The 17,398-nt window shown below is 44.7% G+C and overlaps 1 protein-coding gene across 1 annotated transcript in view; it reads right to left on the bottom strand.

The window, feature by feature from the left end:
- WDR62 (WD repeat domain 62) overlaps positions 1-17,398 on the bottom strand; it is a 699,214-nt gene that overhangs the window by 175,015 nt on the left and 506,801 nt on the right. The window contains exon 26 of the mRNA XM_085625650.1: positions 1,021-1,141. Within this exon, the coding sequence (XP_085481776.1) occupies positions 1,021-1,141 (121 nt within the window). The remainder of the gene's footprint in view (positions 1-1,020; positions 1,142-17,398) is intronic.

Genomic DNA, 17,398 nt, shown 5'->3' with positions numbered 1-17,398 from the left:
ATGGATTTTCAGGTCTAGTTTGAGAGTGCAACTGTCACCGGACCTTTTAACCTACACCAATATTATTCTACATTTCTTTGTTTCCACACAGATGCACATCTGTTCCCATGCTATCTACTTGTATTTTGTCACATTACCATACAGAATTATTTTATAGCCAGACATACTGGCATTGCCAACTCTTGTTTCTCACTGCATGAGCACTGACAGGCAGCTCTGGCTAACTGTACATCAGACGTAAGCCACTTTAGGTGACTGTGATAAGGCAAATTCGCAACTGAGGCAGTTCTTGCACTGTCTGACTTTAGCATGGTTCTCACACCTGGGAAGGGATTTACAATCTAGCTCATTTATTTTCTCACAGTCTACAACGAAGGGCATTGTGCCTCACTAATCACCCTTGCTAAATGTCTTTCACGCAGAAATCTACTCCGCCCCTAGTGCTGTTTGTCTGAACAATTACATGTGACTAACAAAGCTTTTTAACGAAAAACGTACGCAAATTACTTGCTACTTCATTAATAACAATCATTACTAATGTGCGTCAATAATGATCTCTAGCGAGAACTCCTTACAGTGACAGCTTGCCGTGCAGATAACTAAGTGACCGAGCAAAGAAATAAGTTCCCAAGTCTGCTCAACCAGCTATACCCTGCCAAGGGGTGCTGTGCCACCCTTGCCAGAAAGCTGAGGTAGCCCGGCGCAAAAACTATATAGTAAGCTTCAAACAGTGGGAACACGCATAAAACATACGCTAAAGGTGATCTTTATGCATTTTTATAATCACATGCATAAATTACGTTTTTACTTTTATTAATGTTAACAAAATAAAATGGGTAAAAGTAAACTTAGGAATAACAGAACTTTCCGATTTGATAAAAAGCCTGAAAATGTTCACATTCTTACAAAATGTAACGGATTTCATTTTAAAATGCCTAATCGCACCAATTTTAAAATATTCCTTTTTTGAATATTTTGTCAAAAGTTTTCAACAAGATGGATAACTGGTTATTTACCCACCTGTCATTTTCCTGGCAAACAGAAAGAAACCTTGCTGAAATACTAAGACGCGGATTGTCCAACACCTCCTTTTCGTCATCTTCAATAGGTTTCAAGTCTTTCAATGAGCCATCAAACTTTTCTAGATAGGAAAACAAACAATCTGTCAGGAAGTAAGATCCACACCAACAAAATCATTTTACGGATTTATTCGCATTTTGAAAGACACAGATACATGGTTTTGTAACAATTCCCATATATAAATATTAGCTTCTGAAGAAAAAGCTGCAAATATTGTTACCTAATTAAGTTATGCTTAAATTAACATACAACTTGAGAAAAGTATATAAAAAGCAAATAAAGACTATAATAGTTTAATGGCTGGCTCTGATGTCCGGCGTGTTATGCCTAGCAGAGATACCTTTAGCTGTAGGGCAGAGGCGATTTAATCTAAACATAGACCATATACAAGTTTCATTCATTGCACTCATCAGTCGATCGAGATCTATGGAGTTTTGCCTACACTAGGACATGTGTTCATATCACTGGTCAGCACTGAGGTGAGTCAGCACTTGGAGGGGCATCCATTCAGTTTTATGCAGCTTTTTTTCTGTTTTCAGAGTTGGGAAATGTTTCAGGAATAGGCTTTTCTTTAAATTAAACAAACATGGCAATTAGTTGGCATTCTAAAGCATACTTAAGGATCAGAAAAGAGCTTAACGGGCAAACAGTGACAGACCGAAGACTGACAGCTGGGCAAGCGGGACAATTTGGGATAGTCCACTGTCTCTGAAAAGCCAACAGAATGGGGTAATGGCAGACATGCCAGATGTACCGCTGAAAGGCCTGTGGAGTTGGGGCAATGTCAGGCACTTGTCTGAATGTCCACTAAGGGCAGGGCAGAGTAACTCAAGTGTCCTCCATGCCTCTGAAAGATAAGTTAAGACAGGGGTCGAGACAGCTGCATGCCAAAGACACCACTGGAAGGTTGGTAGACTTCGATAGGAGTCAGTCTTCTCATGAAAGGTTAACCTTTAACTGGCAGATCGGCTGTGGAACAGTCAGTCGTACCTCTAAATGTAGCGCTGGATGGAGTCAGTAGCATGTGAAATGCACGGCTGGGAGGACTGATGCAGCAGTCGGCTGTTAGGTCGGGACACTTGTTAAAAATCAGTAGAGGTGTGACAGTCACGCTTATCACTGGTGCACCTCTGACAAGACAGGTGTGAAGGGATACTGTCAGTTTCATGTCAGATGCACTTCTGTTAGACAAAGGTGGCTAGAGTCAGTGGTGTGCTAGGTGCACATCTGATAGGCCAGTTGGGCTGTCAAAAGTCAGCAAATGTCCCAAAAAGTCCTGTAACTCCACTGCCACGGTTTAACAAGCAAAGACAAAGTAACTAAGTATGGCTTTCTTTTTTTTTTTTACAGTGCATGCAAACAAAGGGGCAAATACACACATACATGTAAATAAGCAGATAGAGCAAGATATTACAGGCTTCCATGGACAAACTTCTGGGACTGTGAGGGAAAGTTGATGCCATTGTGGTATCTGTTCTTTGGCTGTAAGCAAGAGAATACAGTTGTCACCAGAGCTGTACAGGTTATGAGGATTCAAAGGAGGTCTGCACCTCCTTTTAACCTGGATTCACCAGGTCTGATGCATAGCCCATGCCGGTCCCAGATGTCAAGCGCCGGAGGCTGGGTGGCAAAGAATTTTCCTTTCTGGTCCCCACTTTGTGGAACTCTGTCAGTTGGCTTAAGACCTGACAAGTACCTGCCCTCTTTACGTAGAACACTGAAAACCTGACTTTTTCCTATGCAGTCTCTTCAATATCTAACTTACCTATCTAACTGAATATACACTTTCCACTTAGACTTGTGCATAAATACTTTACCACAAGTAACGTACAAACCACATTAACCATACAGCACCACACTGAGGTTTACATATTTTGACAGGATGTAGAGTGGACGGAGACACGAGAGAACATCAAGCGGTGCGTAAATGCCGGGTCTGATGCTTACAGAAGACGAGGCAAAAAAATCTTATTTGCCTGGGCTTCCTATCACCATGCTAGCAACGCTACCGCATGGGGGAGATTCTGAAGGACTGGGGGATTGGGTGACGGCTAGGGCAGCAACAATGGGTTACCAATACCAAGACGTGGAATTACTGCCATTCGAAGGATTTCGAACGGAATTTGATATACCACACGGCCACTTCTTGCTGCACGGAGCTGTGATGACAGCTATCCATAGGCACTGGAGGACGGGCTTAGTAGAGCCGCAACCACACAAAGCTTGCCAATGTGTGGTGACGGCATCAGAGACCTTCAGAGCAGTAACAGCGCTGTACAGGGCAATCAGAGACAATGTCCTATTACCACTTAATATTCTTAGAACTAAATGGGAGGGGGAATTGGGGATGCAAATCTCAGAGGACGCATGAGTGGATATTCTGTACAGGATACTATTAAGAAGGACACATAAGGATTTCTCTTCATAGTAGCTTTATTCCACAAAATGACAGGCAGGAACAGGAACACAAATTGTCAGCCAGCTATCCCATCTGTAACTGACTTTCAGCCACCGACAGGCTTCACGTTCCATGGAACGTAAAGTCTGCAGAGTATTCAAACAGAACGAGGAAGATATACATAACACATCATTCTGGAATTACCAAAGATCATTCTGGAATTTAATTAAAACTGGAATGTCACGCCCAACTCAAGCGCTCCAACCTAATCTTGGGCAAGAAATCTGGCGTACTTATTTCAAAGAATTATACGCAATCCAGCCCTCACTACTGCCCACCTCCCTTACCCACACTAGTCTGTGCCTACCCTCAACTCAGGCTTTGACCCCGATGTGTACCCTCAGCGAGGTTAGAGTTGCTCTCACAAAAGTCCAACCCAATAAAGCTCCAGGCTTAGATAGGATCCCAGGTGATCTTTTTAAAAGTGAGCCCGATATCTGGGTTCCATATCTATTTGGCCTCTTTAATGCAATTCTAGCAGGAATGCCGTTACCATCTGCCTGGGCCGGCGCCGAGATCATACCAATACATAAAAAGGGCTCGCCACTGGATCCGGCAAATTACAGGCCAATTAGCCTAATAGATGTTGCCCAGAAGATTTTTGCCCGTATTCTCTTAGGGAGATTACAAACCTGGATGGAGGAAACTAACATTCTGACCCCCCTCCAGGTGGGATTTAGAGCTAGAATGTCAACTGTGGATCAATTGTTTAGGCTGCAAATGATCCACTGGAAAAGTATAATTTTAGAAGGGGGCAGCCTTTATCTCACGTTCGTTGACTTAAAGTCTGCCTTCGATATGGTGGACCGCAGCCAACTTTGGGAGCTATTAAAGGGGATGGGCGTACCTCTCTACCTCTGTGATCTATTAGAACGCCTCCACAAGGACACGTTTGCTAGAGTCAGGTTTGGACTCCATGGAGATCTTACAGATCCCTTCAGGGTTTAAAAAGGGAGTTAGACAGGGCTGCGTTCTAGCTCCAACACTTTTTGCCCTCTTCCAGAATGGACTTGTTGATGACATCTTGGCCTTGAGTGACATAGATTCCCCTAAGCTGGCAGGCAGGAAAATTCCCGTACTTATGTTTGCGGATGATACTCTGCTCCTGTCCAGATCACCTATGGGTATGGCGAGAGTCCTGGATGGCTTTGCCACCTTCTGTAGGAAAAGGAACCTAATTATTAACGTGAACAAAACCAAATACATGGTGTTCCACGCAGATACCACCAACCGTCCCATACCGAAACTGGATGGACTGCCCTTAGAACGGGTGAATACTTTTGATTCTCTTGGCCTGACCCTCAATAATAAAATGACCTGGGCCGACCAGATCTCAAAAGTAAATTTAAAACTCGCCCAGATAGCAGGGGGGATCCTAAAGATGCTCAAAAAGAGCCACTTAAAACTAATCAGCCCTTTGGTAGAGATCTACAAAAGCCAGGCAAGGGGGATGGCAGCTTATGGTGCGGAACTTTGGGGCCATAACCCATCTTTGATTTTAACTAAGTCAGAAAATAAATTTTTTAGACAGCTGTTTGCACTCCCGGTGAGTACCCCTTTACAGCCGCTCAGGATGGACCTGGGTATTCAACCAATTGCGGACATGGTCGCCTCCAGACCAGTAATGTACTGGCGACGACTATGGAGCACTCCTGAACTTGCCACCTTTCAGGAAGAATTGAAAACCATCTTATTGCTACCAAAGGCAGGTGCTATCCCCTGGTTAGCCCATGTTAGGAAATTACTCAGAGATATAGGGAGAGAGGACCTTTGGCTTTCACCTGAGGATACTTGTCCCTCTTTACCCAAAAGATCATTGGCAAAAATATTGCAGGATTTTAAGCTAACTCAGATCATTCAAGCTGTTAACACCCCAAATCTGACCTCGGCTTTTCTTGAGGTCAAAATTAGCTATAGCTTCGAGCCTGCAATCGACTTGATCCAACCGGTACTGGCCCAAAAATTGTACCTACAATTCAGGTATGGCTCTCTCCCCCTTTTTTCTAGAACAAATAAATGGGGTTGCTCACCCAGGCAACTTTGCCCTGGGTGTGGTGCTACTGAGGAAACTGAGGTCCATGTTGTAATCTTCTGTTTGGCATATAAAACCCCTCGTAGGAAATGGATAATTCAACTCGCTAAGAATATAGGGGTTACAAACCACAGAGATCTTTTCAGGTTGTTGAAATATGATCCTTCCCCCCTATACGTCACCGTGATAGCTAAATTTCTCTTTTCCATGTGGCTAACTAGAAGACAACTACTACCTCATTAAGACAACTATATTGGCATTAATTTCTGTTATTAATCTGTTTTAATTCATGAATTGCTGAACTGTATTTCCCAAAGAATCATGTTTTAAATTTGTTAATATTATATTATGCAATTTTATGACTTTTATGGCTTGTAGCCGAAATAAAGTTTTTCTGACTGACTGACTGACATCACAGCCCCCTCCTTTTTTTTTTTTTAACAATAAAAAAAAATATGAATATTTCATACTGAAACAATGGAGAGGGAAAACTAAGGAAATGCATTAATATTAACATGTTGAGAACAAGAGAAAGAATGTATAGCAAATATTAGAAAAGGAAAATTTTCCGAAATATAAACTTTTAACCATACTAGAGTTTTTTTTTCCTGCTTGGAGTCAGAGACCACTTTCTCTTGATTTAAATCAGAAGAACCTCCAACATCACATTCAGAAATATGTCGCCTCAGATCATGTGAATCATTAGAAGTATTATCATTTACTATTGCTGGCAGACTTACACCAATGTTGACATCGGAATTTCCATCAAACAGTGAATCATAACATTTTTTTTATGTATTTGGAACTGATTTAGTACAAGAAGAAGGTGCAGAGCATTTAGCAATCCTCTTAAGGTTCCAAACCTTTCCATCAGTGAGGCATACAGCATTGTTCAAAACTTCAACAACCTGCAAAGGTTAAAAAACAACAACTCTCCTCTTTACAAACTTTTCCAGGTTTTTTTACTTTAACCCTTTGTCCAATAATGATATCAGACTCTTTAGAATCAAACCATTCTTTTCTTTTTGTTTAAAGAGCGTCTGCTCTTTCTCTTATAGGAATCTTCTGACCAAAGCACAATATTAGATTTGAATACCCAACCAGGTGTAAAAGTTTTTTCTGGGATTCCTACCACGCAGAACAAACGGTGGATAACCTGTTGCCTCACAGAGAGATACTCTGTAAGCCCAAACCATTTTTAACACTTGGGTTTCCCAGTCACCACGCTTAGCAGACATCTGGATAGTGTTTTTTTATAACTCTATTAAAGAGCTCCACCAAACCATTACTGTTCGGGTTGTACAGTGACGTAGTTCTATGTTTGATACCCAGTTTGCTGAAATATTCTTTAGCTTTGTTTGACATAAACTGTACACCATTATCACTTAACAGAATGGAAGGAATGCCTTCCATTTGAAACAATTGGTCAAGAAATCGAAGTACGGTATCAGTGTCTGCCCTACTCACCACTTTGATAAAAGGCCATCTTGAAAATAAACCCATAAGTACCAAAATGTATTTCTGCTCATTTCCATTGGGACCCATGATGTCAATTGCAGTACATTCCCAAGATGACATTGGTTTAGTCATCTCACCTAAGGGAGGATTGAGTGTGACTAAAGATTTATCAGCCACTTTCCACAACTCACAATTTCGTACAAATGTTTCTATGTCACCATCTATACCAGGCCACCTTTCGGGGGAATTACTCTTTCACCTCTCCAAATATTCTCACCTTGAACATATAGATTAAATCTAACTTCCCAGAATGGTTTAGAATGTGCTTTTTACCAAACTTCCTTGGCCAAGACTGTTTAAGATGCAATTTAACTTGACACAAATCTTCATCTTTTTGGTATTCTTCCTCTTATTTGTCTTTTAGAATACTACAATGTCCAAAATCGTGAACAAAAGCAACTTGATATGAGTTTCAAACTTCATCCTCACACCTGTCAAGTTGTTTTGGCATTCTAGAAAGGAAATCAGCCATACAATGTTTTTTACCAGCAACAAATAACATTTTATAGAAATAATCTTGTAACCTGATAGCTAATCTAGCAACTCTTGCAGACGTGTTTACAGTGCCTTCAGTAGTGAGAACTTTAAGTAAAGGTTTGTGATTACAACGTAATGTGAACTGTTTACCCCATACAAATGCCCGGAAATGATCAACGGCCCACACACAGGCTAATGTCTCCTTCTCAATTACTGAGTATTTCTCTTCGGTGGGTGACAAAGATCCTGAGGCATATGTTATAATATGTTCATTACCATCAACACCCACTTGAGCAAGAAAAACACCCAGACCTTTGATACTCGCAACTGTTGTAATTACACTCTGCAATCCTTAATATCGCAAAAATCTTGTTCACACTCTGGTGACCACTCAAATTTGTTTCTGTTTTTAATAATTGCCTAATATTGTACGTTCTTGAAGAAAAATTAAGAATATACTTGGAGCAGAATTCAGCAAGACCTATACATGATCTTACATCATCTTTGCTGTTGGGAGCAGGAGCACACTTAATGGCATCAATAAGATTAGGTTTGGGTCTGATTCCATCACAATCAATAACATGTCCCAAATATGTGCAATTATTACTGGCAAATGTACATTTTGAATATTCAGTGGTTAATCCATTTGATTCTAAAATGGATAAAACTGTCTCTAAAGATTTGTCATGCTCAATTTTGGTTTTTGCAAAAACAAGAATATTGTCTTGAAAAAAAAATGGTGTGTTTGATATTGGCAAATAATTAATGCATTAAACGTTGAAAAACGGGCGCAGCTGATGCCAGACCGCAAGGCATCCTTTTGAATTGTAAACAACCCTGCGGCGTAATAAAAGCTGTCAATTTCTTGCTGCTCTTAAAAAGGAGAGTCTGATGATAAGCAGCAGATAAATCAATTGTGGACAACCACTTGGCTCCCTCCAATAAAGATAACATTTCATTAATTTTAGGCAATGGGAATTGATCAACTGCAATGTTCTCATTTAAATGGCGTAAATTCACACACAGCCTCAATTTTCCATTACTACGTTTCACCACCACTAAGAGAGAAACCCATGCTGAAGCTTCAACTGGCTCTATGATATCAGAGGTAACTGATCTGTCAGGTTCCCCAGCAACATCATTCCTTAAACCAAATTGGAATATTTCTAATGTTAATGAATTTTGGATGTAGCATCATCTTTGAGTATTATTCTGTGTTCAAATCCCTTCAACTTACCAATTTTCTTTTGAAAAACAGATGGAAATTTATTTAAACGTTTTTCTCCAACCTTCGCACCTTCATCCATTACCAATACTTGTTCCACAGCATTGGGGTCAAGAATAATATGTGAGTTTTTCTGATCTTTCCATCCAAGAACAGATGGACCTTTTCTGGAAATGTACAATTTGCCATAAGAGTGGTGATTCTTAAACTGAAATATGAACCAGCAATGACCAACTATATCAATTTTCCCTCCACCATATCCTTCTGGTTCAATATCAGAAGGAAATAGTTTAGTGCCAACTTCACATATGAAGTACTTTTTCCAAACATCCTCATTCACAATGGAATAAGGTGAACCAGAATCTGCGTAAATTTTAACACGCACTCCACCAATGCAAATCCAACATTAAGGTTTGTTTTCAATAAGTAAACATCCATCCCTGATATCCAGAATAACAAGTTACTTACCTTCGGTAACGCTTTTTTTTGGTGGATACAGTATCTGCCTGTGGATTCCTCACCTTGTGAATATCCCCTGCGCCAGCATTCCACATAACTTTTTTCCCCAGCTCTCTACGCCGACGACGTCATAATGCATCGGCTCCGTTCGCGACTCCGTATGACATCACCGGAGCCATAAGAGAGCCACGTCGGTGTGATGACGTCAGTTCCACCCATTTTTTCCGTGCCCCGGAGGCGCACAGGTGGACCACCGACAGATTCAAAGTATACACAGTATACAATATACAATCAAATATACATAGTACATAAACAAAACTTTTAAGGTATACAAAGGCGGACAACGGGGAGGCGGGTTGGCCAGTGAGGAATCCACAGGCAGATACTGTATCCACCAGAAAAAGCGTTACCGAAGGTAAGTAACTTGTTCTTCTGATGGATACATCTGCCAGTGGATTCCTCACCTTGTGAATAGATTCCCACAGCAGTCCCCACTCCCGGAGGAGGGTGTCCACCTTCCTATACCAGAAAGTCTTGCAAGACAGAGCGCGCAAACTGGCCCTCCCTCCTCATCTCAGAGTCCAAGCAATAATGCTTTGCGAAAGTATGGAGGGAGGCCCAAGTCGCGGCTTTACAAATATCTGCCACAGGAACACCCCTGGCCAAAGCAGATGTAGATGATTTAGCTCTAGTTAAATGAGCCCTAATACCCTCAGGAGGAACCTTACCAGCCAGGGCATAGCAGATCTTGATGGCAAGAATGATCCATCTCGATAAAGTGCGCTTGTGCACCGCTCTTCCTTTAGAACGACCAACATAACCCACGAAGAGCTGATCGTCAAGACGAAAGTCCTTCGTTCTGTCCAAGTAAAAGCTCACAGCTCTCTTTGGGTCCAGGCGATGAAGTCTTTCCTCCTCTTTGGAGGGATGAGGAGGTGGATAAAAAACAGGGAGAGTAATAGACTACCCCAAATGAAACGGAATAACTAATTTAGGTAGGAAAGCAGCCCTGGTCCTGAGTACCATCCTTTCAGCATGTAATGTTAGAAAAGGGGGTTTAGAACTAAGAGCTTGAAGCTCATTCACCCTCCTTGCCGAGGTTATGGCTACAAGAAAGACCGTCTTAAAGGACAACAGCCTCAGAGAACAGCTATGAAGAGGCTCAAATGGGGACCCCATCAGAAAAGTTAAGACAAGATTAAGGTCCCACTGTGGCATTACAAAAGGAGTAGGAGGAAACTTGTTTGTAAGGCCCTTGATAAACCTTAGTACAATTGGAGATTTAAATAATGACGGTTGATCAGGAAGACATAGAAAAGCCAATAAGGCAGAAAGATAGCCCTTGACCATGGCCACAGCACAGCCCTGCTGAGGCAAGGAAAGAGCAAACTGAAGCACATCAGAAAGATGGGCTTTTAAAGGGTCAATGGATCTCTCTCCACACCATTTAACAAACTTAGACCACCTATATGAGTAAATGGACTTGGTGGAGTGTCGCCTGGCCGATAAAATAACATCCACCACATCTGGCGGGAGAGAGAAGGAATTCAGGTTGCCCCGTTCAATCTCCAGGCATGAAGGTGTAAGCTCTGGAGGTGGGGTTGCAGAACCTGCCCCTCCGACTGCGAGAGGAGGTCTGCCCTCAGAGGGAGACGGAGCGGAGGGCACGAGGAGAGGTGGAGAAGATCCGTATACCACACCCTTCTTGGTCAATCCGGGGCGACCAAAATAACTTGGGCCCGGTCTTGGCGAATCTTCCTCAGAACCCGAGGAATCAAGGGTATGGGAGGAAACGCGTAAAGGAGTTGTGAGCCCCAACTCAACTGAAACGCATCCCCCAACGCCCCCCTGCATCGGAAACTGGAGACTGCAGAATGACGGGCAGTGCGCGTTCTCGCGGGTGGCGAACAGGTCCACCCGAGGGGTTCCCCACATCCGAAAGACGTAACGAACCACCTCTGGATGGAGCCTCCACTCGTGGTGGGCGGAGTACTGGCGACTGAGACTGTCCGCACGTACGTTCAGCACCCCGGCCAGATGATTTGCCATCAGACAAATCTGATGGTCCTGAGCCCAGGACCAAAGACGCAGGGCCTCTCTGCAGAGACAATGCGACCCCACTCCTCTCTGCTTGTTGACATACCACATCGCGGTAGTGTTGTCCGTCAGGACTTGAACAGACTGACTGCGAAGGGACGGGAGGAAGGCCTTGAGTGCCAAACGAATTGCCCGCAATTCCAGAAGGTTGATGTGAAGCAACCTTTCCTCTGGAGACCAAAGTCCTTTGATCTCCAGATCCCCCAGATGCGCACCCCACCCTAAAGTGGATGCATCCATTATCACTGTGGCCACCGATGGAGGTAGATGGAAGGGCTTTCCTTGGGACAGATTGCCCTCCACGCTCCACCAAGATAGATCCGCTGCAGCTTCTCTGGAGATCCGGATCGACTCCCTGAGATCTCCGTTGTGCTGATACCGCTGCCTGCGGAGGCACCACTGGAGTGCCCTCATGTGCCAGCGTGCATGGTTGACCAACAGAATGCAGGAGGCAAACAGACCGAGCAGGCGAAGGACCTTCAGAACCGGAACAAACGCTCCATTGTGGAATAAAGGGATCATCTCCTGAATGTCGAGAATTCTTTGAGGTGGAGGAAATGCTCGACACACAGTAGTGTCCAGTACCGCCCCTATGAACAGGTTGCGTTGAGAGGGCACCAGGTGAGATTTGGGCACATTTATCGAAAAACCCAAGTCGAATAACAGCTGAGATGTTACCTGCAGATGATGCTGCACCATCTCTGGGGACTCTGCCTTCAGAAGCCAGTTGTCCAGGTAGAGGAAAACCGGAATCCCCGACCTCCTTAGATGAGCTGCCACCACTGCCATCACCTTCGTGAAGACTCGAGGTGCGGTAGCAAGACCAAACGGGAGGACCGCAAACTGGTAATGTTGCGACCCAACCGTAAAACGGAGATACTTCCTGTGCGACTTCAGGATTGGGACATGGAAGTACGCGTCCTGCAAGTCGATCGACACCATCCAGTCTCCTTGCTGCAACGCTTGAAGAACCTGCGCAAGGGTCAGCATCTTGAATTTCTCCTGTTTCAGGTAAAAGTTCAAGACTCTGAGGTCCAGTATCGGACGCAATTTGCCGTCCTTCTTAGGAATCAGGAAATACCGGGAGTAGCATCCCTGACCCCTTTCCTGCTCTGGAACCACCTTTATCGCACCCTTTTGAAGCAAAGCTAGCACCTCCTTCTGCAGAAGAAGTAGATGGTCCTCTGAGCAGTAACCCTGGCAAGGAGGGTAATGGGGAGGAAACTCCTGAAAGGGAAGGGCGTACCCAGTCTCCACGAGGTTTAAAACCCAAAGGTCGGTTGTAATAGATTTCCAACCTCGCAGAAAGTGGGACACCCGACCCCCCACAGGTCTTACGTGATCTAGGATGGGGGATCTAGGACTGCGTCCCTGAAGCTTCATTGGGAGCAGAGGAGGCAGTAGATGAAGATGGGTTGCGGCCAGAATCTCTCTGTCCTCTTTGTCTTCCTCTATAGGACCTATAGAGGGGATTCTGCTGCTGCTGTTGCTGAGGCTGCCGGAAGGAGCGAAATGAAGACCTCCCAAATCCTCTGAATTTCTTAAGCCCAAATCCTTTAGCAGGAGCCTGCAGACCTAAAGATTTCGCCGTCACCCTGCTCTCTTTAAATCTCTGCAAGGCGGAATCAGCCTTTTCACCAAAAAGTCTCTGTCCGTCAAAGGGCAAATCCACCAAGGTGGCCTGAACATCCGTAGAGAAGCCAGACAAACGAAGCCACGCTTGCCTCCTAGTGGCTATAGATGACCCCATTATCCTTGCCACCGAATCAGCCGTATCAAGCCCAGACTGAATTACCTGCCTTGCAACAGCCTGAGTGTCAGTGACCACTTCCATAAAAGACGCCTTATCACCTTCTGGCAACTTAGGGGCTAAAGATTTCATTGAGTCCATAAGAGCATGAACATAGCGCCCTAGTAAGCAGGTGGAATTAGTGGACTTAAGCGGCATGCTCCCTGAAGAAAAGGTCTTTTTAGCCGCCTGATCCGACTTCTTAGACTCCCTATCCGCAGGAGTCTGAGGAAAAGCTCCTGAAGCATACTTCGAGCATGACAATGACGCCTGTACCACCAGACTTTCTGGAGAAGGGTGGGAAGAAAGAAAACCTGGATCCCCAGGAGCCACCCTATATCTTCTTGCTACCTGCCTGGAGACTGCCGGCGAAGAGTGGCTTACGCCAGACGTCCATAACTGGCTCCAAAATAGCCTCATTAAAAGGCAGCAAAGGCTCACTGGTCGAGGTAGGCGAATGTAACACCTCCGTCAGAAGGTTAGGTTTATACTCAGCAGAGGGCAACTGCAAGTCCAGCAACTCTGCGGCCTTCTTTATTACAAGATGGTAAGGAGCCAGTTCCTGCGGTGGAGAGGATCTAGTGGAAGAATGCTCCCACTGCGGAGTTGTATCGAGACCGCTAGCCTCTTGAATCCCCTCAAAGTCATCAGAAGAAGTATCCACCTCACCTTCTTCCATCTCTTCCCTATAACACTCCTCTTCCAAGACTCTCAGGGCCTCTCTCCTTGAGCGGATCCGAGGAACCGGCGCCGGCGGCACCGTACGCGGGGTCGGTGGAACCGAACGTGGAGCCGGAGGTGTCAGAGTCGGCGGCGCTGGAGTTGGTGTCGACGGCGCCGGACGCGGAGCCGAGGGAGTCGGCAACGGCATCGAGGAAGGCTCCGAAGAAGGTCGATCCAATCGAAGCCGAGATGGATCCCCAGACAGCGCCGGAAACTGCTACGAAGGCTCCATCGGCAGAAAGGGCATAAACGGGGCCTGAGCATAATGCTGCGGCACTCCCAGAGTGTATGCCATAGGAAACACGGGACCAGTAGGTGCGCCGGATGGGAAGGCAGCCCGTAGGAAAATCCCATACATAGCATTTAAAAAATGCGTCGAATCCGCACCCGGAGTCGGGAACTGCGGATAAGGGATTAATCCCGGATCCGGTTGAGGAGTACCTGGTACTGGAGCCGTAGTGTCCTCAACAGGCGCCGCAGGATCATCCGGCTCTGGAGAAGGCTCTTTTTCCTGTTCTTGCTCGGCCTCAGAAGCCGAAGACTCCACTGGAACCGGGTACTGCGCCGGGGACAGCGCCGGGGACCGCGCCGGAGTCCGCTTCGGCGAAGGAGATCTCCTCTCTGGAGACTTAGGTGGAGAAGGAGACACATCCTTACTTCGACGTCGAGGCGAAGTCGATCTCGACGCCTTGCTCTTCGAAGACCGGCGCCGAGAGGAATGCTTCCTTTTCTTTTGGTGTTTCTTCGACTTCGAAAAATGCGAAGTCGACGACTCCGGTCTCGATCTCTCCTTCTTCCTACCTCTCTTCTCCTTCTTAGCCTTGGCCATGAAGAGCTTCGCCTCCCTTTCCTTCAAGGCCTTGGGATTCATCCTTCTGCAGCTGGAACAATCCTCCGCGTCGTAGTCAGAAGAAAGGCACCACAAACAATGTTCATGGGGGTCTGTCATCGAGATGTGGCCCCCACATTCCCTACAAGACATGGCAATTTTTTTTTCAACAGTAACACACTACACGACTACAAAGTAGCAGGAGAGTGCTGGAAAACTGTTGCGCGTCGACGGCGTGGAAAAAAGGGAACTGACGTCATCACGCCGACGTGGCTCTCTTATGGCTCCAGTGACGTCATACGGAGTCGCGATCGGAGCCGATGCATTATGACGTCGTCCACGTCGGCGTAGAGAGCTGGGGAAAAAAGTTCAGTGGAATGCTGGCGCAGGGGTTATTCACAAGGTGAGGAATCCACTGGCAGATGTATCCATCAGAAGTAACTTCTTTTTCACTACAGATATACATTCTGAAACATGCACATCATTACTGCTCAACTCACGGTCAGAATCTAAATCTTCTTAAACACATTTCACAGATTAGATCTTCTTCTGCATACCTTAGTGTAGTGCCCATAAATACCGCAAGAACTGCATTTAACTTTCCTTGCAGGACAAGATTTAGCAAAAGCTAAATGCTCAACACTTCCGCATCTATAACATTTAGGTGGTTCCCTGTTAGATCTGTAGTTACTCCATCCTTCAGACTTTTGCTTACTGCTAATTTCATTTGGTGCTTGCTCTTATTTTCACTATAGTATCACTTACCACCGCCTCTGCTTTCAAGCCACTAGCACATCTACTAGATGTTTCAGCTTTGTGGACAATGGCAAGAATATCGTCCAAACAGGCCTCACCATTCATTCAAAGACGTTCCTGAATAGCAGGATTATACGCATGCATAACCACCTGGTCACAAACTAAATCTTCCAATAGCCCACCAAATGCACAATCTGTAGCCAATTTCTTTAACTCACATAATCAGCTATAGATTCTGCTTTAAGCTGTTTTCTTTGAAAAGATTTGTAGCGAGTGATGCCTATGCACACTTTGGGGGCAAAATACTTATCTAGATTAGCAAGCGATAAAGTATTACTATCACCACTACCAACCACAGGTTTGTTCATTTGATTGAATGTCTTAAGTCCTTGGGGGCCTAAAGAACGTAATAGAATACGTTTCTTGTTCTGAGCCAACATTTTGCCATCAGAGTCTACAGTTTCAATATAATTTAAAAAATATTCTTTGCATTCTGTCCATTTAAGAACAGGTTCCGATCCACCCAGCCAAAATGCTTGTGGAGGGCTTAACGTAAACGTTTGCTGGCTCATGGTTGCTGAAAGGATTTCCTAGTATTATCAAAAAACAATATGAAGTGGAATTGTTCAGTGCAATCAGAAGTAAACACTGTCCATTCTTTACCACAATGAACTTGTGCCGAGGGAAATGAGATTCCTAACAAAGAAAGTGTCAAAATACCTTGGAGAAGTAGGTTGCAACTGAAATCCAATTGTGGAATTGTGGGAATACTTGACGTATAAATTCCTTTTTCTTTGTAAAGGAGATCCTTGACGTACAACTTCGTTTAAAAAAAAAAAAATCTATTTCGGCCATCCCAATCCAAATGGCCGGTGTGCGGGATGTCGTAACGCACCACATCCCGTTTCCAAGGACGTCTGACGCGCAAACAGAATCCTGAAACAATGACGAGCAGTGGGTGAGAAGCAGGTCACGGCCGTAAACACCAAGGCGCGTTGTTGGGCAACTACTGTTTGAACTCGGAAGAGTTCCAAGGTTGACCGGTAAAGCGCAAAGTATGGTTTTAGGGTTAAAAAATAGCTGTGCTGCTCACCGAAAATGCTGAGTCGTTTCTTTAGCGCTCAAATGCAAATGAGCTCCTACAGAGTATGTGTCACTCTGCTGTCGCGTCAACTCTGCCTGTCAGTATTTTTCTATCGATGGTATCCTCCCTTACTCCTTCACAGGTCCTTAAAGATCCTACTCATCGCCATTTGTTAAGAAGGACACATAAGGATTTCTCTTCAAAGTAGCTTTATTCCATACAATGACAGGCAGGTACAGAAACACAACTTGTCAGCCAGCTATCCCATTGGTAACTGACTCTCAGCCACCGACAGGCTTCACATTCCATGTTCCATGGAACATAAAGTCTGGAGAGTATTCAAACAGAATGAGGAAGATATACATAACAAATACCCAAGGTCTCCAGGAATGCCAGATTCAAACTAATCAACATGTTTATCTGACACAGGGCATACCTCACACATGACCGCATTAATAAATATTTTAATTCTACAGATGCTGCTTGCCCCAGAGGTGGGTCTATTGATGCAGGCCTCATTCATATCTTATGGAACTGCCCTCAGCTGAGTTCCTACTGGGAGGGGGCGATGGCAAAGATTGCGGGGGTCACAGAAAAGGAAGTCCCCTGCTCCCTGGGACATTGCATATTGAGCTGGTTCCCCCACTCTTCCAAAACCCAAGTGACCAGTAAATTACATAATTTAGCATTTATATTAGCAAAAAGGGAAATAACGAGACATTGGAAATCCCCAGGGGGACCCCGCGTTCTCAGACAGAAGGAACTTGAAAAATGGGCCAGCTATGAAAGTGCAGTACTGGTGAGAGAAGCCTGTAGAGGCACTGGACTGATCGAGCTCGAGCAAGGCAGGCCCTGGTAGATAGCTTGAAAA

Source organism: Triturus cristatus, chromosome 9 (genome assembly GCF_964204655.1).
Source record: "Triturus cristatus chromosome 9, aTriCri1.1, whole genome shotgun sequence".
Lineage (NCBI taxonomy): Eukaryota > Metazoa > Chordata > Amphibia > Caudata > Salamandridae > Triturus > Triturus cristatus.
The sequence above is the reverse complement of the archived record's forward strand: the minus strand, read 5'-3'. Positions and strand labels throughout refer to the sequence as shown.